This window comes from Lissotriton vulgaris, chromosome 6, assembly GCF_964263255.1.
Source record: "Lissotriton vulgaris chromosome 6, aLisVul1.2, whole genome shotgun sequence".
In the NCBI taxonomy this organism is placed as follows: Eukaryota; Metazoa; Chordata; class Amphibia; order Caudata; family Salamandridae; genus Lissotriton; species Lissotriton vulgaris.
This window is the reverse complement of record NC_141694.1, coordinates 1,801,064,190-1,801,086,328: the sequence shown is the minus strand read 5'-3', so window position 1 is coordinate 1,801,086,328 and position 22,139 is coordinate 1,801,064,190. Positions and strand designations below refer to the sequence as shown.

General features: G+C 45.1%; 1 protein-coding gene across 2 annotated transcripts in view; it reads left to right on the top strand.

Annotated features, from left to right (window-relative positions):
• The window catches only part of LOC147709531 (fucolectin-4-like), a 100,465-nt gene that overhangs the window by 21,748 nt on the left and 56,578 nt on the right, over positions 1-22,139 (top strand). For both annotated transcript variants that reach the window (XM_086928074.1, XM_086928075.1), the window contains exon 2: positions 18,365-18,432. In XM_086928074.1, coding sequence (XP_086784200.1) covers positions 18,365-18,432 — 68 coding nt within the window. The remainder of the gene's footprint in view (positions 1-18,364; positions 18,433-22,139) is intronic.

The window sequence follows — 22,139 nt, the reverse complement described above, 5'->3', positions numbered from 1 at the left end:
ATTGGTGAAACTCCATAATTCTGATCCATAAAGACATGCACCCAGCACTTTCATACCATAGATCTCCATTATGGGCTGAATTGGTTTTGTGAATGAAGATTTGTGCTTTTGGGCTATTGCCCCTGCCAGCTGGTTAAATTGTAGCACTACAGAGTCCATATGTGATCTCCAGTTCATGTTAGCGTTTAAAGAGATGCCTAGGTAGGTAAAAGCATCCACTTCTTCCAGAAAAGCCCCATTGTAAACCATTTTCCCCTTGAATTTCTTAGTGGGATTCAGATTCATAAATTTAGTCTTTGATGTGTTTATTTCCAAGCCCCGAATCCGGCAGAAGTCACCAAAAGCGTTTATTGTCTTTTGTAGACCACTGGGGGTCCGCGAGACCAGCAAGGTGTCATCTGCGAACATTAGTACTGGAACTCGCTCCCGTCTAATAGTGGAGCATCTGTCGGAAATTGCTTCAAAAAGTCCACTATGCCATTAATGTAAAGGGAGAATAAGGTGGGGGCCAGGACGCAGCCCTGTCTCACGCCTCTGTCGACAGGGAAGGATTCCGTGCCGTCTCCCTGGGCTCCCCACCTAATCCGGGCATAATTGTTCTCGTGCAACCTTACAAGCAAAGTTAGTAGTTCAGGACTTATTCCGAGTTCCCTTAAGACAACCCAAAGTTTTTGCCGGGGAACTAAATCAAATGCTGACTTCAGGTCAACGAAAACAGCAAACACAGGACCATTTAGCAGGGTTACATTTTTCCAGTATATAGTTAAAAAGTGGAATACCTGATCGACAGAGCTAGTTAAAGGGCGAAATCCAGCTTGGTATGGGGAGAGGATGTCCTTATCAACTATCCAGGCTTGTATCTTGTTTTGTACCATCCTGCCCATCAGTTTTTGGGCGCAATCGATGAGGCTGATGGGCCTATAGTTGCTTGGTAGAGCCTTATCCCCTTTTTTATAGACTGGTATTATTTCCGCTCCTTTCCATGTTGCTGGTATCTTTGCCCCTTGTGCAATGGCATTTCCAAGCCATACAAAGTATTTACACCAGCTATCCCTGTCCGATGAGAAAACATCTGCCGGTATTCCATCGATTCCTGGCGCCCTACCTCTGGTCACTCCATCCATTGCCTCATGTACATCTTTCAATGAAAATAATTAATTGGTGAAAAATACCCTTTCTAGAAGAGGAACAGCTTGCGAACCTGAATTGTCTGCATATTGGGGTTTGAAAAAGTCCACCCAGGACTCCTTTGCTACATGATTTTTCGGGCAGTCAGCCATACCCCCTGAGCCCCACTTTAATATGGCCCAAAACTCTTTCTGGTGTTTATCAACACATGCTTTCTTCAAATCTAGCCAAAGGTTCTCATCCCACTGCTTTTTTGCCTTAATCTGGGTTTTTCTATATTCGTCCCTAGCATTTAAAACTCCTATTTTAGATCTTAATGCTATGCTAAGATTTTGTCTTGCTATTCTGCAGGATTGGTCATACCATCCCCTCTTTATGGGTGGTCCAGTGCCCTTCCTCTTCTTATTTGTTTTAAGGAATAGCTTCTGAATGTTAGCAAAAAACTTTGGCTGTGACTCTTCAATTCGTAGTTTAAAATTTGAATCATTCGTTAAAACCTGTAGTCTGGTTACTTCATCAATGACTAACCCCTCAAGGACCTGCCTATCCTCTGAATTGTCTACTAAAGTTAGCCATCTAATGTGACGGAATTATTAGATGGAACAACATCTAGGGTCGTGAGGTTCCTAGCTGGGTTTTCTGAAGTTGCTTTTTGTTCCATGTTGAATAGCAAAGACAAGGGGCTGTGATCGCTCTCCAACCTGGGTATGACCTGCATGTCGACCACTTTGCTCCAACCTCTAACATCTACCAAAATATAATCTATCCTACTACTTGATCTTAGGTTATCAAAGGTATGCCTGCCCTGTAGGTCAGAAGGAGTGCGGCCGTTGGCTGCCCTCAGTCCTCTGGATAGGCATAAACTTTTAACCTGTATTGCTACTTCTGTCCACTTTTTTACCAACGGAAGGTCTAACTGGGGAATTCCCCATTTGGTGTCTTCCTCACGTGTCAGATCGCTATCCTCACAGCCTAGAGGTTCAAATGTTGTGTTTAGGTCTCCACCCACCAAGATAGTGTACTGCGTAGGTAGCATCTCTAGGTCATTATCTAGAGCACCTACTATATCAGAGGATGTGCCCCCTTGGGTTCCCCTTGCATAGATATTATATATTGCCAGCTTGTAACCGTCAACCCAGGTGAGCACAATAGAAAGTAGGTCGCTATTAGTAATATGGCTCTGCTTGATGGTACATTGCAGAGATTGGCGTATCCACATGACTAGACCCCCTGAAGGGCATCCCTTGGTATTCTTTTTCGCGGGCACGTAAAAGTTTAGAAAGCCCTGACGAAAGACTGGTGACACTGACCATGTTTCTTGTAGCAGCACAATGTCGTATCGGTCAATGAAGTCACCCCATTCTGGATTCTCTATTTTATGTTGGATACCCGCAATATTCCATGAAATGAACTTAATGCTACCTTCCCTTTCCATATTCCTCTTATTTAAGGGAATAGTCAGGTTAGGGAGAAGCGCACGAGGTGGAGAACTAACTTCAACTACGTTAATACTAGTATGAACAACTAATGAGTTGTTCTCTACTGCATCAGAGGTGTGATCTCTAGGGTCAGGTATCTTGCACTCACAACAATCTGTTCCTAATGTCGTGAGAGTACTGGTATTTCCATGTTTAACCTTTACAATCTTTGGTTTCCCTAAGCTCATTGATTTTTCCAGTCAATCACATTGACTTAGCCCTGAAAGGGCAGAGAACCTGTTTTCTATCGAGATTCCCCAGTTATTTTTATTTTCAGGGATTTTGGCTTTTCTTATTACAGGGTTCCATTTAGTTTTTAACAATGTTGGATTTATAATGTTTCCCTTTTTTATATAAAAGAAATCCAACATTAGTGGCACTATTTCGGTAGATCTACGCTGAGGGGGATATATATTAGCTAGAATGTTTGGTAAAACTTCAGGATCTGAGAAATGTAGCACCACACAATCCCCCTTAAACTTTTTGATGCCACCCCCGATCCATTCAACCCTTCTAGCTTTTACTACTTCCTGTGCCAACTGGTCCCTGCCTCCTGGTTTAAAAGCCATATTCTTTGATAGCCAGTGGAGTGATTTATTTATCAAAGAAGGGATGTTCTCTACTTGCCCTGGTTCTAATTGAGGGACATTTGCTAGAACCAATATTAGTGGAGAAGCTTCCACTATTAATTCAACAGGCCCTTTCTCTATGTTGTCTAGTTCTTTTGTACTTCTAGAGGTGGGCCCTGCAGAGTCCTCAACAATGGTAACTGGGTTTGGGATTCCCAACCTATCCCCCCCTTGGACAGGCCTCCACATGGTGTTCTGGGAAGTATTTGCTGAAAAATCTGACCCAGGTGCAATTTTGGTAATTTTCGGGTCAACTGTAACCAGGTTTGATAAAGCAGTATTTGATCTTTCTTCTGTTGTTTTTTGCAAAAGTACCCCCAGTCTAGTAACCTCTTCTGTGAGCTGGTCAATTTTGCTTAGGAGTGGTTTGGTAATAGTTTTAATTTTATTATCTATGGCATTTAGTAGCTTCTTGAATTGATCTTCATCCAGATAGACCTTTCCTCCCCCATTACTCCTAGTATCATCTCCAGTATTCTCCTGAGGGGAAGCGTCAAGGCACTTTTTACCTGATCGAAGACCACCCCTTTTTGGTATATTCTTTCCCCATCCCTTTGTTACTCTGGGAGCTGGGACCGGTGTAGGGGTTTCTTCTTCTAAAGTAATAATGTCAGTATCAGTTGTACATTCGGGAACTGGTTCATTGATTGCTACTAGTAATTGGGTCAGTGGGTTGTTATCTGGAGTCTGGAACACCTCATTGCTAATATCAAGAGCTGGGGTAGGTAGAGGCGTATTGTCAATAAGCAAGTCTGGCGAATAGCTAAGACCCAAAGATGATCTCCTGTCCTGGTTAATTTTGGCAACTTTCTGTACCATGTAATTGTCTATTGTGTTAAGTGGAGCTGAAGATGCTTTTGCTTTAGACATTTTACAAGGTAGCAACAATGCAGGTCCGTGGGGTTTAAAATCAATATGGTATCCCAGGCACTTACAGGGATGAGGGGAGTGTTTCACTTACTTGAATGTTTTTGGGCAGCGGTTTTGGCCCTGCTCCTGCCTCTTTCTGCCGATGAGGGCCGTAGAGGGCCCGCCCTTTGCCCAGACTTCGCTCCGGGCGTCCCGCTCGCGTCCCGCGAAGCGGGTTTCTGCGCCGCTTAAGTGCGCCTCCTGGTGCCCTCGCGTCGTTGGAAAGCGCGCCGCCGCGTAGGCTGCCGGGAATTGAAGTCCCGGAGCGGCGGCGCGTGTAGTCAGATGGAAGATGACTCTTGGCGGTGGCGGCTTGCTTCCAGGTGCCTGTGTGCCTTAAGAAGACTCCTGGCGGTGGCGGCGTGGCGGCGTCAAGCAGGTGAGTTTCCTTCGTCTCCCCAAATAATGCATAATCTTGCTTAGAGAAAATGGGCTTTGGATATGCAAGCTTTCAGTTGTTCATCAGAAAGCGTGTCAATAACATATTAGCTCAGCTCTTCAGAACAGCATACATACAATTCAGCAGGGGATCAGCTCTATTCCGCCATTTGCTTTGTTGTCAATGTTTGGCTCTACCCAGTAGACAAACGCTGATCTGTAGGATGACAGGTAGTCTGCGTAACATTATTTTGCCTACTTACTAAGTGTTACTCTGCATCCAGAGGAGTCCGACCTCCTGAGATATTTCCACTAGCTCATTCCCTAGCCCCCCATGCAAATTCTGACTAGTGCTAATTGAGGAATGAGAGCATCCCTGATGTAAGCTTCACAACCATGCCAACATTTTGACGCGGTATTCTGTATACTCTGCAGACATTTTCCCTGTTCCAAGAAGGCAGACCAGAGTGAAGCTTTATTTTTAAGTTTTATATTGAAGCAGATGCCCTCCACATTTAGTTGCCCGGTTTTTGGTTTTCTTCATATATTTTAGCACATGCTTGTACTGCAGAAACAACAACCACCTTGCTTATTAGAAGGCTTATGGGATATTTTTTGATACCAAGTCTCTTCCCCACAAAACACTACAAAGATCAGACTCACATAGTCCCCCGTGCTAGTCCAAGTGTGGCTAATGGGTGATTACATAACCTCATTGGACATGCAGGCTTCAATGTAGTTTACCTCAAAAGCTTTTAATTGTACCAGTGGACCGTTGTAGCAGATACTCAACCTGTGCCTCCTATGCCACCATCTATCCAAACACTGCTCCTTCTTAGTGATCAGTGTACCTATGTGTGAGCAGTGTGTTTGCATGAGTGTTGTATAGTCACCATGTTTAGTGAGTGCATTAGGAGGTGTGAGCCAGTGAGGCTTCAGGATTAACATTGTCTTTTGTGAATGCAGGGTAAGTGGCCTACAGGTTGAAAGTTGTGCCTTTGTGAGTGCAGAGTGAGGAATATGCCAGTGTGAGTGCAGTGTGAGGGATTTGCCTATGTGAGGGTAGCAGTGAATTTGGGGTCCCTGCATGTTGTATCTTTGTGTTCATGCACTTTACAAATGGCAAACCTTTTGGCTTTGTTAATGGGTTTTAGGGATACAGTGTTGACTTGCAGAAATACAGTGAAGAGTGCAAATACAATAATATGTGAACGAGAATGGTACTGAGTTTTGATACAGCAGATGCTGTCCAAGGAGGTGTCACGGGCAACTGACAGACTCAGATGGCATCCTAATAAGGGGGCCTAGTTACTTTTCTAGCACTATAACTGGAATGTCTGGATTGTACATGCCCACCCATACCTGGGCTGTCTGTTGTGCATTACTAACAAAAAACACAACGTGGGAGGAGGGTCCACAGGGGAAAAGAAGTTTAGAGACCCAGTAGCACCCTATCCCCTAATCTAACTAGCAAGAACACGAAGGGGGTACTAATGGTCTATACAGGCTGATGCAATGTCTGCTTTCTGACAAGTGTAGTGTGTGTGCACAAACTAATGAATGTGAAGAAGAAAACCCAACAGCCCACCCATTGGCAGAGCTTCATCATCTGGGATTTTTCTGTACACTGGTATCCACTATGTTCCTCACTAGTGAAAATCGTGAGGACACTCTAGTGTCAGATCCACCAGTGATGGGCAGCCAAAAGAGTGTGATGCTTAGGGCTGTGGGAAGAAACAAGTTGCAGTGCTAAAAAAAGGTGTGTTATGGTATAAAGTAATATTTAAAATTGGCTATCATGGTGCCAAGAAATAAACTTTATTAGTAGGGCCACCATAATGACAAGGTTAAAAGCAGAGTGTGGGCTAGTGTTTCAACAAATACTACTATCAGTTGATAAATTAACTGGTCGACATGTTTCAGCCAATCATGGCTTTCTTCAGGAACTATTACTGTGACACTACTGCAACTGTTAAGACAAAATAAACTTCAATTGTTCAAGTAACAAAAAACCATGCTAAGAAAAAAGACCTACCATAAAGTAGATGCTAAATGGTAGGGAAAGGAGTCATGGTTGAAGAAAATCCTCTCCTTTTATTATTATTAAATGAAATTTGTAGAGCGCGCTGACACCATGGGTTTCCCGGCGCTATGGGACATCGAATTCCGGGACTGAGGTAAAGTGCAGGGTTAGCAGGGTGAGGGAAAAAGAAAAGTTTTAAGCAACTTCCTAAAATGAAGGAGGGAGCTGCTTGATTTGATGTTCAGAGGAAGGGAGCTCCAGAGTTTCGGAGCTAAAAAGGCAAATCTTCGTCCACCGAATTTGTTAGGTCTGGTTTTGGGTGTGATAAGTGATTTTTGATAGGTGGAACGGAGGTTGCGGTTTGGACAGTAAGGAATGATGAGGGAACTCAAAAAGACAGGGCTGGGGCAGTTGAGGGCTTTGTACGTGAGACAGCCCAACTTAAAGGCCACCCTTTGTTCAATTGGTAACCAGTGAAGTTTGTGTATCATTGGTTTGGCAGATTGCCATTTGGGAGATTTAAAGATGATCCGGGCCGCCTGATTTTGGACCACCTGAAGGCGGTGGAGGAGAGTTTTTGGAAGTCCGTGATAGATAGAGTTGGAAAAGTCCAAACGGGAGAGCACAAGAGAGATGATAACCTGGGTCAGGGCAGGTGCGGGAAGCAGATGGCTGACCTTCCGGATTTTCCTGAGCTGGAAGGAGCAGGATGAGATCACGGAGCCGATATGAGGTCGGAGGAAGAGTTCGGCGTCAATAATTACGCCGAGGCTTTTTACAGAGGTGGAAGGGATCGGCGAGGGGCCCAGTTCAGAAGGCCAGAACTGGGTTCCCCAGGAAGAAAAGCTGGAGCCCGGGTGGAGGAGCTCGGTTTTCCCGGGGTTTAGCTTCAACTGGTTGGAGTTCATCCAATCTTGGATATGAAGCATAGCAGAGTGAAAATTGTCTATTGCATTGGGAGAATTGAGTGGAAAAATAATCTGCAAATCGTCGGCATAGTTAAAAACTGTAATGTCCCAGTTACGGAGTGAATGGAGTAGGGGCCGGAGGTACAGATTGAACAGGAGGGGAGACAGGGAGGATCCCTGGGGGACTCCGCAGGTTGTGGGGGTCTTGGGAGCTGTGTAGGGGCCCAGGCGGACGGCTTGGGATCTGTTAGATAGAAAAGAGCAGATCCAGTTGAGGGCAGAGCCCTGGATGCCAGCTTGTTCGACACGGTTGAGCAAGATGTTATGGTCAACCGTGTCGAACGCGGCCGAGAGGTCCAGGAGTACGAGAGCCTGGGGGGTTCCTGAGTCGGCATTTCTCCTTAGCGTGTCGAGGACAGCTAGGATGACGGCTTCAGTAGAGAATGACGGCCTGAAGCCGGCCTGATTAGGCTCCAGATAACCAGAGGACTCAATGAAATTGGAGAGGCAACTGGTGACATGTGCTTCGAGGAGTTTAGAGAAATAAGGCAGAAGCGATATGGGGCGATAATTAGAGAGTTCCGCTGGGTCCGCGCCTGGTTTTTTTAATAGTGGGACAAGGATGGCTTCTTTGAAGGATCTCGGGACTGTTCCTGTGCTGAGTGAGCTGTTCAAGAGAGGTAGTATGCATTCAGGTAAGGAGTGACATACTGTACACAGGACTGAGGGTGGGCAGCCATCGTTTGGGGAACCTGATTTTACCCGGGATGCGAGCTGTACTAGGGAGATCGGATTGGTTGTTGAAAGAAGATTCCAGGGGGGCAATCTGAGGGGTGGTGGAGATCGATGCCTTAATTTTGTTGATTTTTTGGACGAAAAAAAGGTTGATGGTGTCGCAGGTTTCTTGGGTGGGAGTCTGGCCTGGGAGGGTTCTGTCGTCAGATGCCAGTTCATTCATAATTTGAAACATTTCTTTGGATTTGTTGTCCGAGGAAGAGATTCTGTCCGAGAAGTGAGTAGATTTGGCAGAGACTATGGCAATTTTATAGTCTCTGCGAGCTGAGATATATTGTAATCTAGCTGTATCGGAGTAGTTACGTCTCCATGCCCTTTCTGATTGACGTACCTTCAATTTCAGTTTTTTGAGGTCATCCGTAAACCATCTTTGGGAGTTTTGATGTCTGGTCGGGGAAATTTTTGGTAAGGGGGGCGAATTTGTCACTGGCTGACTGCAGCCAGAGGGAGATGTCATTTTCTAGTATGTCCACGTTAGTGGATGGGATAGGGGCAGGGCGGGTGTCTGATAGGTTCGCGAGAAATCCTTCAGCATCATAAGCGTTCCATTTGCAAGACAGACCTCCGGCCATCAGCGGGATGGGGGGTTTGCCACTGATCATGAGAGTGGTGTCTATTAAATGGTGGTCTGACCAAGTACAGGGTGAAACGGAGGGGGGATAGAGTGAGGTTTTGGGTCCATATTTGGTCTAGAATATGGCCCTTGATGTGTGTGGGCAGAGTAATTTGTTGGGACAGATTGAGACTAGTGAGGGCCTCAAAGGCCTCCGAGGCATGGGGCCCGGCATTGATGTCATTGAACCAGTAATTTAAGTCGCCAAATAGTGCGAAACTGGGATGGGAGGTGAGGAGATTGATCAGCTGATCAGGCAAAGTGGCCGCGAAAGTTGGCATCGGTTGAGGGGGGCAGTAAAGAAGAAGGAAAGTTAAGGCCCCGCTATCCATGTTTAGGCTGAAGATGAGATTGTCGACTCCCAGGAGGGAGATGGATGAGGTGGAAGTGGAGTTCAGATGTTTGGAAATTATGGCCGCTACCCCACCCCCCGGGCGGTTTCCCGGTCGGTCAGCGCGGAGGATGTAGTAGTCCGGGGGGAGGGCACACAGTGTAAAACTATGAAAGCAATATATACAAGATAATTGACATGCAACAGCCTATGAGCATTTGCTCTTGTAATGTTAATAACTTAAACACCTACCCAAAATCTGCTTGGAAGTGGCCTCACCTCGCCTGGCACTCGCTCAGGTAAAAGAGGCCCGCTCTGAAGAAATGGAAGGCAAAACATACCATTATGTCAAATATGTAATGGGACAGAAACCATCTCTTCATATCATCTCTGATGTCTAGGGGTTAAAAGGAAAGGTTGCGGTCTAAGCTAGCCAAGCTTACCGATGAACTATACTTATAAAACTGAAATTGTGATTGTATTACGTAATGGAACTTATAGGCATGTTGTAAATTGCCTTGATCTGGGGTGATGGAAGGAGTTGAAAACTGCACCCCTGGGGCTCAACACGGAAGCCCATGCAACTTGATCTACAATTTCAAACTAGAATGTGGCGCACAGGGGTGGTCTCAATGATATGTGTACCCCTCTGTCTAAAACATAGATCAAACTACAAAAGATGTGATCTCAAGATCAAAATCTAATGCTGTAATCACTGATAACACTGAAAAAAACAGCACTAGCACGAGCATGCTGAGAGATTAGTAAAGCATGCTCTAATCAGAAGGCACTGGAAGTTGAAGGCACTAGTAGAACAGTTCTAACACAAGCATAATGTGACTTTGAATATGCTCCAGTCATACAACGCTGGCAATGGTCCAAAAACTGCACGCTCAACCGGAATCAAGAAAAAGGTTCGACAGGAGACGGAAATTTACAGAAGAGAAACAAGAAGGGGGTTTGCTCTGTGTGTCCCCAGACAGAGAGGACCCACACAGTAGATATCGGCACAGAGCGCCCTTGGGTCCTTAATCGCCATACCAGCTGCAATAGCGAAAGGGTTGTTTGCACTCAGTGGCTTCGAGGTGGGTTTCTTGTAGCAACATAATGTGTGCCTCGCTTCTCTGTAGAAAATCACAAACCCGGGATAGCTTCTTGCTGCCGCCTAGCCCAATAACATTCCAGGAGAGGAATCTTGTACTAAATGGCCCACTCATTTCCAATTGGACATACCCTTACAGTGAATGTCTTCCATCTAAAGCTGAACAGGCAAAAAGGACCTTCTTCAATCATGTAAGAGGACAATTTTTCAAATTTTCCCCCCACTCCCAGAAACCACCCTCACCCCTCCCTTATGGAACCCCCCCTCAATTTGGGCGTTGTGACCGTCTTTAAGGAACCCTCCTTGGGTGGCACAGCACCTCCTCTAATTCGATGAGGGAGAGATGTGAATAAAGAGAAGAAAAGAAAGAAAAATAAACCCATCTATTCAATACTACCTACAGCTATGCTTTAACCATTAGTATGCAGGGTTTTTTTGTTGTTTTTTTTAGTTTTTCAATGCCATATCCTTATATATATATATATATATATAGAAAGATTTTTTTATTTTTTATTTTATTTTTTATTTATTTATTTATTTATTTTAAAGCCTTCCCTTGAACCTTTATTCTTTTCCCATTTCTCCCTTTATTTTGGCCAGCTGACATGCCCATTCTAGGCGAGACATTTCCTCTGTCACCCTGTCTCTTTGCTCCTACCTCATTCCTACCTTATTTTACCTTTTCTTCCCCCTCTAGTGAGATTCACTGCCCTGTGTGCCATCTACCCTCGCATCTGGGATAAAAGATCATCAACGTCGTCAGGCTGACTGCAATTATGCATTTTATTCTTCCACATTATCTTCAATAATGCCGGGAATTTCATTTGAACCTGAGCGCCCAATGATTTTAATTCAGGCATTATCGAGCCTAACTCCCATTGCCTTCGAGCCGTTCTCCCTCCAACATCTGAACGGATTTGGTATGGAGTGGCGTGATAGTGGAGAGTGGCCTGGGTTAAACATCTCCCCAGGATCAGTTCTTTAATACTGTAGGTCTGAAAATTTACTAGTATTTTCCTTGGGGCCTTCCTGTCGGGATGCAATCTAAAGGGGTCCCTATGTACTCTTTGTATTTCAGACTCTAAGTCTATGTCTGGTCGATCCTTAAGAACTTTCTCGTAATAGCTTACATACGAAGCCTTTGATATCCTCCAATTCAGCTCCCTCTGGTATCTTGAGGATCCTAAGGTTGTTCCTACGGGCATACATTTCCAACTTCTCAATATCCATATGCAGGGACCGATTCAGATTTTTTAGAAAGTCAATATCCTTAGAGTTGCCTTGGACAGATTCGGTTAAAGATGTAACTTTAAGTTCAAGTGAGCTGGTGCGTGTACATATGTCCTCCAGTTTAACCTCAAGGGCAACAAACTTATCATGAATGCTCTTTTGATTTACTTCGGAGATCTCGAATTTGGTCATGAGATCCACTCTTAATGTCTGCAACAGAGAGCTTAAACTATCATTGTCGCTGACTTTATTATCTGATTTGACACCCCTGGCGTCCTGCATACTGCTCCCCATGTGGGGGTTATGGTGGGTGGAGGGGAGTGAAGGCCCCCCAATAGAACAATCAGCCTGGTTATGGACTGACGGATCCCAACGTGGACTCGCAGTAGGGGCCCTATGCCCTTCAACGGTATTCACAAAAACTCCTGGGTCTGCCATACCTACAAGTGGTGAGTAACGATTTTCCATCAAAAGAGGTGGGGTGCTGTGCTCATGAACAGGTATAGACTTATCTGCTCCTTCTGCCGAGCCTACCCCGGAACCAACAACAACCTGCTCCATGATTTTAAAGTATATTTTAAGGGAGGGAGTGCTCTTTTGAGAGGGTTGAAGTGTCTTAGGGCCTTTTAGTTTTTTTTATATCTACAGGTTTCCTCCTCCTCTTATACGGGGTTAGGGGTGTCGGTCCTACCCCCTCTGAACAGTCCAGCACTCCCTTGAACTTCAACTCTTGTTGAGATCGCAGCTGGTACCTATTTCTATTTTTCCTAGGGGGTGATACAGGGGGCAGACTTAAATGACCCAACGTAGGCACTATAGGACTTTTACCAGTACTTCCTTTCAACACAAAAGCGGGGCGTAGACTCTCTATATCTTCTAAGTGCCATGAATCAAACGAGCGACGGGCGCTATATTACCTTTCCCCCTCCAAACGGGGGACCTACTAAGTCAGCCTCCCCGGGCTCTCGAGCCATACACTCTGGAGCCAGCCCCTGCTCGGCAGCTCCTTACCAGAATCGAAGGTGGAGAAATGCAATGCGATGGATGAGAACATTGAACGCTGCACTGCGCTTGGCGCTCCTACTATCGCGCCGCTATTTTTAACGCCCCCTTTTGATATTTTAGTTGCATTCTGTTGTATTTTCCCTTGCTTTTAGCTGGGTAGTATTTTTGGCCCCCTTCCCTGCACTCTAATCGGCAATCACCGCTTTTTTGGCGGGTACGGTTCTTGGTGGTGTGGTAATTTTGGGCGTCATTTTGGGTTGTTGTTGCGTGGACTCTGAGGGAACACCAGCAGTGAGCGGTCTAGCGCTCCTGACGACCAGAGGGATACCTACTTAAGGCGACCAATTGGGGGAAAGCCTTTGATGAGAACATTGAACGCTGCACTGCGCTTGGCGCTCCTACTATCGCGCCGCTATTTTCAACGCTCCCTTTTGATATTTTAGTTGCATTCTGTTGTATCTTCCCTTGCTTTTAGCTGGGTAGTATTTTCGACCCCCTTACCTGCACTCTAATCGGCAATCACCGCTTTTTTGGCGGGTCCGGTTCCGGGTGGTGGGGTAATTTCGGGCGCCATTTTGGAGTGGTGTGGTGTGGTGTGGACTCTGAGGGAACACCAGCAGTGAGCGGTCTAGCGCTCCTGACGACCAGAGGGATACCTACTTAAGGTGACCAATTGGGAGAAAGCCTTTGATGAGAACATTGAACGCTGCACTGCGCTTGGCGCTCCTACTATCGCGCCGCTTTTTTTAACTCTCCCTTTTGATATTTTAGTTGCATTCTGTTGTATTTTCCCTTGCTTTTAGCTGGGTAGTATTTTCGGCCCCCTTACCTGCACTCTAATCAGCAATCACCGCTTTTTTGGCGGTTCCGGGTGGTGGGGTAATTTTGGGCGCCATTTTGGAGTGGTGTGGTGTGGGCTCTGAGGGAACACCAGCAGTGAGCGGTCTAGCGCTCCTGACGACCGGAGGGATACCTACTTAAGGCGACCAATTGGGGGAAAGCCTTTGATGAGAACATTGAACGCTGCACTGCGCTTGGCGCTCCTACTATCGCGCCGCTATTTTTAACGCTCCCTTTTGATATTTTAGTTGCATTCTGTTGTATTTTCCCTTGCTTTTAGCTGGGTAGTATTTTCGGTCCCCTTACCTGCACTCTAATCGGCAATCACCGCTTTTTTGACGGGTCCGGTTCCGGGTGGTGGGGTAATTTTGGGTGCCATTTTGGAGAGGTGTGGTGTGGACTCTGAGGGAACACCAGCAGTGAGTGGTCTAGCGCTCCTGACGATCAGAGGGATACCTACTTAAAGCTCCCTCTCCCGCGCAGCGGTTACGTGCAGCGGGCGTGCCTTCGCTGTGCCTGAATCATGCCAGAGTCCTGCCCGTCTGCGCCCGTCAGCGCTAAGGAAGCGCGGGTCGCAGCAGGACTCTAGACCAGGACATCATGACTCTGCCTATTATTACCTATCAACGGGCTGATCTGCTGGCTATCCGAGATTGGATTTTCCGGTGTGATCTTCCGCCCGTGGACCCTCTATGTGGTCAGTATCGCTGCACTTGCGGTGCTTGGTCGCTAGATGCCCCTTCCCTCATTCGCTTGTTGGAATGTTCTTCTCTACTTTATCGTAAGGTAGGATTACAGGAACTTAATATTTGCAGTCTTAATGTCAGATCATTGACAAAGCACTACCAGGAGATATACGATCTTCTTAAAGATGACTCTCCTGATGCGCTCTTCCTTACCAAAACCTGGCTGCAGGATTCGGATGCTTCTATACTTAATCTGGCAATCCCACCGGACTATTCCATTTTCACCTTTAATCGGGTCACTAGGGGAGGGGGAATTGCCATGGTCATCAAGAGCTGCTACCCGTGTGAGTGGAAGGCTGTCAAACTTCCAGGGTGTGAAAGTGCTTGTTTTAAAATCTCGTTCAGCCACCATTTTACTCTTTCGGGCCTCCTAATCTATCGCCCTCCAGATCTTATTAGTATAGAGGCACTGGGATGTGCTAATTTTAATGTGATAGGAGATCTTGATCTTCATTTGGACTGCCCGTCCTTGCCCGCTATTAAGAGCTTCTTGGCCGACCTAGAGGCCCTGCAGCTCTCTCAGCTGATCGATACTCCTACGCATAGAGATGGTCATATACTTGACCCTTTCTTTACGAATCTTGAGGGAGTTAGGGCTCACTGTCCTACCCAATTGATTTGGACAGACCATATTTTGGTGAATCTGACATGCCCCATATCGGAATCTCCTTTCATATCCCATGACAGACCCGTCCTCAAACGACATTGGAACAAACTTAGTCTGGAGGATTTTTACCGCCTGCTTGAGGTGGCACCGCTAGGCCCTTTCACTGAGGTGGATCATGGGTATGACTGCTTCTGCGAGTGGATCTCGGGTGCCCTTGATTCTTTGATCCCCATGAGGTGGACAAAGTGCCGTAGAAACGAGCCTAGTCCATGGTATGACAGCGCCTTGGCGTCACTCAAAAGAGCTTGCAGACAGGCTGAGAGATTATGGAGGAAAGTGTACGACCCCGATTTGAAGGTCTGCTACCTTGCCAAAATTAAAGCTTACCACAGGGCTGTGTGTAGAGCTCGAGCAGCCTTTTATGCTCACGAGTTCCAGAATGACCCGAACCCCTCAAAACTGATTTTTAAGGTGTTAAAAGATCTGATGACGAAGAGGACAGCGGGGCGGAAATTTGCTCGGATTCCCACTGCGAAGGCTTAGCCTCTTTTTTTTGGGAGAAAGTACAGGCCATCTATCGTTCTTTCCCGACGGGAGCTCCAACACTAGAGTGGGTTAGCTGTACTTTGAGAGACAGTGAGTGTCTCATGACTCTGCTCCCCTGTCTATGGAGGCCTTTGATTCTCTTAGCCTTAAAATCAAATCAGGATCTCCGGCAGATCCACTGAAACCGGCCCAGCTGATGAAGCTATCATTGTCATGCCGCACTCCGGTGCTCTCTTTGATCAACCTATCGCTCTCCTTTGGGAGAGTCCCTGCTAGATGGAAGCAGGCTGTAGTCACGCCTATTCTGAAAAAGCCTACTCTAGACCCTCTCAAGCCTGAGAACTACCGGCCTATCTTGTTGCTTCCTTGGGCCACAAAAGTCGCTAAGGCCCATGTGAACACCATTCTGGTAGACCATCTAGCTAGGGCTAACATTCTTGACCCTACCCAGAATGGGTTCCGTGCGGGCCACAGCACATAGATGGCCCTACTCTCCATGGTCGAACACCTGCGTTCTGTGCTTGATGCGGGTCGAACGGCGGCACTGCTGCTATTAGATCTTAGTGCCGCGTTCGACATGGTCTCGCACAGGATTCTGCTTCAACGACTTGAGGAGGTGGGGGTTACAGGCTCCGCCCTGTGCTGGTTTCGATCTTTTCTTGCTGACAGGTCATTCAAGGTCGCGATTCCGCCCGGTAAGTCAAAATCCATCCGCTAGACCTGGGGGGCCCACAGGGGTCATTGCTGAGTCCCACTCTATTTAACCTACATGTGAGGCCGCTGGCTGCGGTCGTCAAGCTGTGGGGCCTGACAATGGTCTCATATGCTGACGGCAGGCAGCTGGCGGTCACGCTGAGTGGGGACTCAGACATGGAGGCCCTCAGGTTCTGTGACGTCTTACGGGCGGTGGCCAACTGGATGAATACCAACTGTCTCCAGTTGAACACCAAGAAGACTGAGGTCATGGTAGTCGGCAAGCAGCCGGCATTGTGGGGTGACAAGTGGTGGCCTTCTGAACTGGGTGTGACTCAATCTCCAGTATCGGAGATAAAGAATCTAGGGGTATGGCTTGATCCGTCCCTCGGTTTCATCTGCCATACCAAGAAGGTGGCAGCTTCTTGCTATGGCATTATTAGAGGACTCAGGCCAATCCTTAAATTCTTCAATGCTCCCACCAGGCAGCTGGTGGTTCAAGCATCAGTGCTGTCTCGGCTAGATTATGCCAACTCGCTTCTAGCTGGGATCAACCAATCCGAACTTTCTCGACTGCAGCGAGTTTAGAATGCGGCAGCCAGAGTAGTGATGGGTCTACCAAGGCGTAGTTCGGTTGCTAAATCTTTACACTCTCGTCACTGGCTTCCTGTACACCAAAGGATTAAATTCAAGGTTTTATGCCTGGCATTTAAAATTCTCAAGGGTACATCTCCCCAAATCTTGGAGAATTTGCTCACACCGTATGTCCCTTTGCGAGCCCTCAGATCTTTAGGTCAAACTTTGGCTGTTGTTCCGGGTTTTAGACTTAGTAGAGCTGGTGGCCGCTCTTTTCGAGTCTTCGCGACAAATTGGTGGAATTCTCTCCCGGTGCATATTCGAGCTATGGACAATCTTCTTCAGTTCAGACAGGCCATCAAAACTATCTTATTTGTTTAGTCCTCTCGCTGTATTCTATGACCCTTTTAGTCTTCTGTGGTGTTGTGTTGTGCTGATCTTGTCAAAGGGCCAGGACACCCCTTTGCTGGGGCAGCTGTACGCAATACAAATAAAAATAACATAACATAACATAACATGCTGTTTCGCTAGAGTGCGCGGAGAAAATCCCCCTCTTGACAGCACTGGGCAGTATCTGCAAGTCAACCCTCGTGAACAGCTGTACGCAATGGCAGCCCAGGCCCGACACCACAGGCTACTCCTAAGCTCCTTCCTCCGGTGCTCTTCGGGACGTCCAACTGCAAAGGGACCGACTTCCTGCAAACCACTTCTCTGCCAATCCGCTGCTGCTACTGCGGCTTCCTAGCACCTCCATGCGTGGAGTCATAAAACAGGGAAGACAAACCAAAAAAACAGAGGAATCTTAGCTGTGTAACTCAAGAAAAGGACCACTTTGAAGCATCATGTTCTCACCAAATAGGTTATGGGAGTTTAGCCGGACATTATTGCATCATTGCGTCTTTCCCTCTTTCCTCTGCCTCCTATCCGTTTTGTGTGCTATGTGCCATGCCGCTGCGAGCTCCTGCGACAGGCATCAATCTGCCGCCGCCATGTTCCCCTGCATCTGAAGGAACCGCTCTGTTTCTTTCTCTCGAAAAGGCAGCATTTTGTGACTTGATAATTGTTCAACCCAAGATACCACCATGTTCTTTTGCAAACATTATTCTGCTATCAGGAAAAAGTTTATTATCCCACTTTTAAGAGGTTTGGGGTTCCTTCAGGTCAAACCTGCTTTAATGTATTTGCAATTGTTGGACAACATATGGAATATTTTTAATATTGCTAGTTATCTTGTAGCAGCCGTAAGATCAAAGAAATTAAGAGGCATGAGTATAATCGAACAATGAATTTTACATTATTTTTCCGTACTTGTATAGATATATATATATATATATATATATATATATATATGAGATTTGTAAATGATCACTATAAGGATTTCCCTATGATTTTTCCATTGTTTTAATATTGTATTTATTGAATGTGATTTATATGTGTACTTTTATGATTCTAATTAATCAAATAGAGTGATTTGACTTGACTTGACCTTGTCATATGGTCACCTCAGTGCTGGCAGGATGGAAGACGAACTGACCACTCAGTTGAAGGGCAATTGTCTCTGCTAATCCTCCTGGAATGGTTTGTGTCTTTTAACACAGTGTTTTACAAGAATGTATATCAAAGAACTAAACTTTAATAGGCTAGAGAAATATTCATCCATGGGCATTGTTCAACCAAGACAAACATGATATATTTTTATTTTCTTTTGGGGTACTTGTGTTTTGTGTCTTGTCAGTATGTCACAGATTCCCCGAACATAGGATTCTGCTCTGTTTCTGACTTTTTCATGTTATAGAGGTTATCAATATTTTGTATTTCTGTTGACAGAATGAAAGCTTTACTCCAGGCCATCTTCGCCTGCATGATGCTGGTTGCCAGTGGCTCTGACTACAAAGGTAATATGAAAATCATGTAGTAGTTCATACATGTGTTTTAAAGATAAATATTTTTTTTCTTTTCGCAGTTGGATCTGGAATTCACCTTTTACTTTACCATTTCATAAAGCAGCTGAGTCAGACTTTTTTAACCTCTAGCCAATTCAGTACAAACATGTTCTTCCAGGTTAGAATCCCAGGCAATAAAACAAAAGGACCAAAGGCAGCAGACCAGGTCAAGCACTACGGATCATTTAGTTCTTAAGTTAGAGTGGTGCAATCTCTTCCAACATCCCCTGCCATAGGATGTGCAAATTATTAGAATACAAAGAACAAAATGGAAGGTGCACCCAAATAAAGTCAATAGAAGTAGTAATTTTAAGTAAATTCTTCATTATTCAGCAAAGTGTTCATGAACCATAGGCACAGCCAACGCGTTTCGTTCCTCTTTTTCTGCCTTTTAGGAACTTCGTCAGGGCTGTAAAAATTACAAACATATATATATATACATAAATATACATTGAACATGGCACATATAGACATAGTTGATCACATAGATATAACTAACCCAACAAACAGCAACTAACACAATACAAAATACAATCTACGATCAGCCAATAAAAGGGTGTTGTAACACCTCCTGAAATACAACAGCTACCACAGACTTCACTCAACAATTAAAAACTGTAATGACACATAATTATATACATATTATTTACAAAAGCTTGTGACCTAAGAGGACTGATCTAAATGGTTCCATATACAACATGAAAAACATTATACAAGACGAGAGAAAGAGGGTGTCTGCAGGAAAGAAATTGCTACTTTAAGGTCGACTTTGACATATGTTTGCAATCCACAAGTGGGATACCCACAGAGTAGAGGTTTTAGACAAGTACTGAGATTCCAAGAGGTAGACATTTTTTGTCACGATGTAGAAACATACACGAAAAGGAGTTCTGATATGACATGGAGAGGTAGACGAAGAGAACTGTAAACTGATTATGCTTACCGAGTTCTTATACCAGAAAGGGGCTGGACTCAAAAGCCAGGTAGGATTAGGTCGGAGGTGGTAGTCTGTTCGGTGGACCAGAATTGATATCCTAAGGTAAGGAGAAAGGGTTTTAAAAGTAGGGTGAAATAAAATAAACAGAGGGGGGAAATCACACCGCACAATAAATCCAATACACAGGTCATCACGGGCATTGGAGACAATAATTATGGTACGGAATAGGTAATGACACCCGTCTGAACGGAGACTAAAATCCTTAGAATAGGGGAGTCAGCATTGTGTGATTCAATGTCAAATATTAAAAATCAGATATTAAAGTATTGTAGTCCACAGAGGCTGGAAAGCAGAGGGGGATTGTTTAATGACTCAATACAGTTTGATGAAAACGGGGAAACTACGTCACTCATAGTGTCCCGCTAAGAAATAAGTTGGATATCAATTGTGTAGATATACCTTAAATTGGATGAAGTGCACCTCACTATGCGTGGTCTCGAGTGGGTCCTGTTGATATAGCACAGTCCATGTATTCCAGAAGCTGTAAAGGGATTTAGAACGAGTGGCCAGTAAATGGCGATTAGAATAAATTGCCTTAATGAGCGTGGTCATAAACACAACAGGGTACATACTGGTGAGATTTATGTGATATATGATAACCTCTTGCACATTATAATTCCGATTAGAAATGTTGAATCACCACATTGTGTTACATTTCCCTCTGAAAAAAGTCCCTAGTCCCCAATAGATGAGCTAAGTAGTTGGTATTGGTTCAGACCACATTATGGTTCCTAAGATTAATAAGGGATAGTCTAAAAATCACATCCTTACCTAATGGCAGCCCAAAGGCAAAAGCAACATTGAGTTTATTAGGGTTGTAACGTCTTCAACAAGGTTCTGTAAAGTAAATTGGAATGAGTTAAAAGCTGAGCCAAGGTCACATGGAGAATGCCCTTTGAGGCCTCATCATCCAGTTTCAAATTGAATATGGACAAAGCAAGGTACGTTCATAACAAGTTAAACAAAAACATGTATCGGTGGTCATAAGCATAATAAAAAATGCATGTATGCATATATGAAATATCTCAAATACCGTGTTCTTAATTGAAATAACATGTGATAAACAACAATTATTTCATTGCGATATGATAAGTCGGTAGATAATACCAAGTGTAAGTCCGGCGGTGCATAAATTTGGTCCCACGTTATGGACCTCCAAGGTGTCGAAGTCGATCGTGTCACCAAACTGCCACCGGTCCAGTAATGGCCCGAATTTAAAGCCAAATAAGCGGAACCTCGCCTATAGCATAGAGAGAAACCCAATTAAGTCTACTGGATTTGCTCAGTAATTTCAGAGTAAGCAGCAAGCCTGATCAAAGGCCGTTCTGGTGTGCATAGCCCCCCCGTCCCTGCGTCCAACATTCATACCTGTGATAGGGTAGCAGCTCCTGAAACCTCGGCATAAACGGCGTCTTGCAAATGAAGTGCGGGCGCCATGGTGTTTATATGCGGAAATAAGAATTAGGGACACCTGTTTACTCGTTGTTAGCCCCACCCATTAGGCACCCGTCATGTGACAGGACCGAGCGTAGCTTCAGATACTGAACGGGCGCCATTATGTAGTGTAGTTTCAATGGGATAAGGGAGAAATTACAGTCCGGATTCAAGCAAGTATAAAGAGATAAAATTAGAACTGAGGTAGAGCACTTATACCCCACTGTTCCGTTCCTAAGGGATAATCCCCACTGGGAAAAACCGTCCTTGTTTAGTTTCGTCCCGATTTAAAGTATCAGAAGATACCTGGGAGAACGTAAGTGTGATAACACAAATGGTGAAGAATTATTGTTAGAACACAACTATAACATACAATGTACCATAGGGATTTGTATGGAAAACTTTTTTTCAATATAATTATTTATAAGGGAGATGATAACCCTAGAGCAACAAGTCACAAAGTGGATGAGCACAGTGAACCCCAATTGTGTTTGACTGAGTAATTAGACAGTGTCTAGGTCTAACCTCTCACGGACTGACAGGTTAAAATCACAGGTACAACCAGAAAAAATCATGTTTGATACCACAATAAATAAACAGAACAAGGTAAACATATACACAAAGATATTGAAAGCTGAATGAGAGTCAAGTACATCTATCTAGGCCTACTGAGGAAACATCATATTATAGGCATAGTCCAGGGATTTACTATAAGAGCAAGACACCATGCAGGCACATCTCAGGGATTTATTGTTGGAAATTCCCAGGATCAGTTTAAGAAATAATGAAGTTCCCTATCAGTATTATGCCCCATTTGGGTGGCCTTCAAGCGGCAAATCCATTTTGCTTTTGTCGGAGTGCTAGTTCTCGATCTCCCCCCCGACTGTAAATCCCTGGACTATGCCTATAATATGATGTTTCCTCAGTAGGCCTAGATAGATGTACTTGACTCTCATTCAGCTTTCAATATCTTTCTGATTTCTGGGTCCTGCCACATTAAGAATGGGGAAAGGGGCACACAGACCCTCCTATCTGCCTAACATGGTCAGATGTCTGCCAACTGACCCTGCCACCACCTCACTGCCTGTGCAAGTTCCATACTTCAGTCCTCCATTGAACATTTTGCTGCCACTCCCTTCTGCCCTCTATGCTCCGTTGTGCTGCAACTGTTCCTCCTGCCTGCCCTGCGTGGTCTGTTGTGAAGCCCAATCCTCTACCATCTCTTATC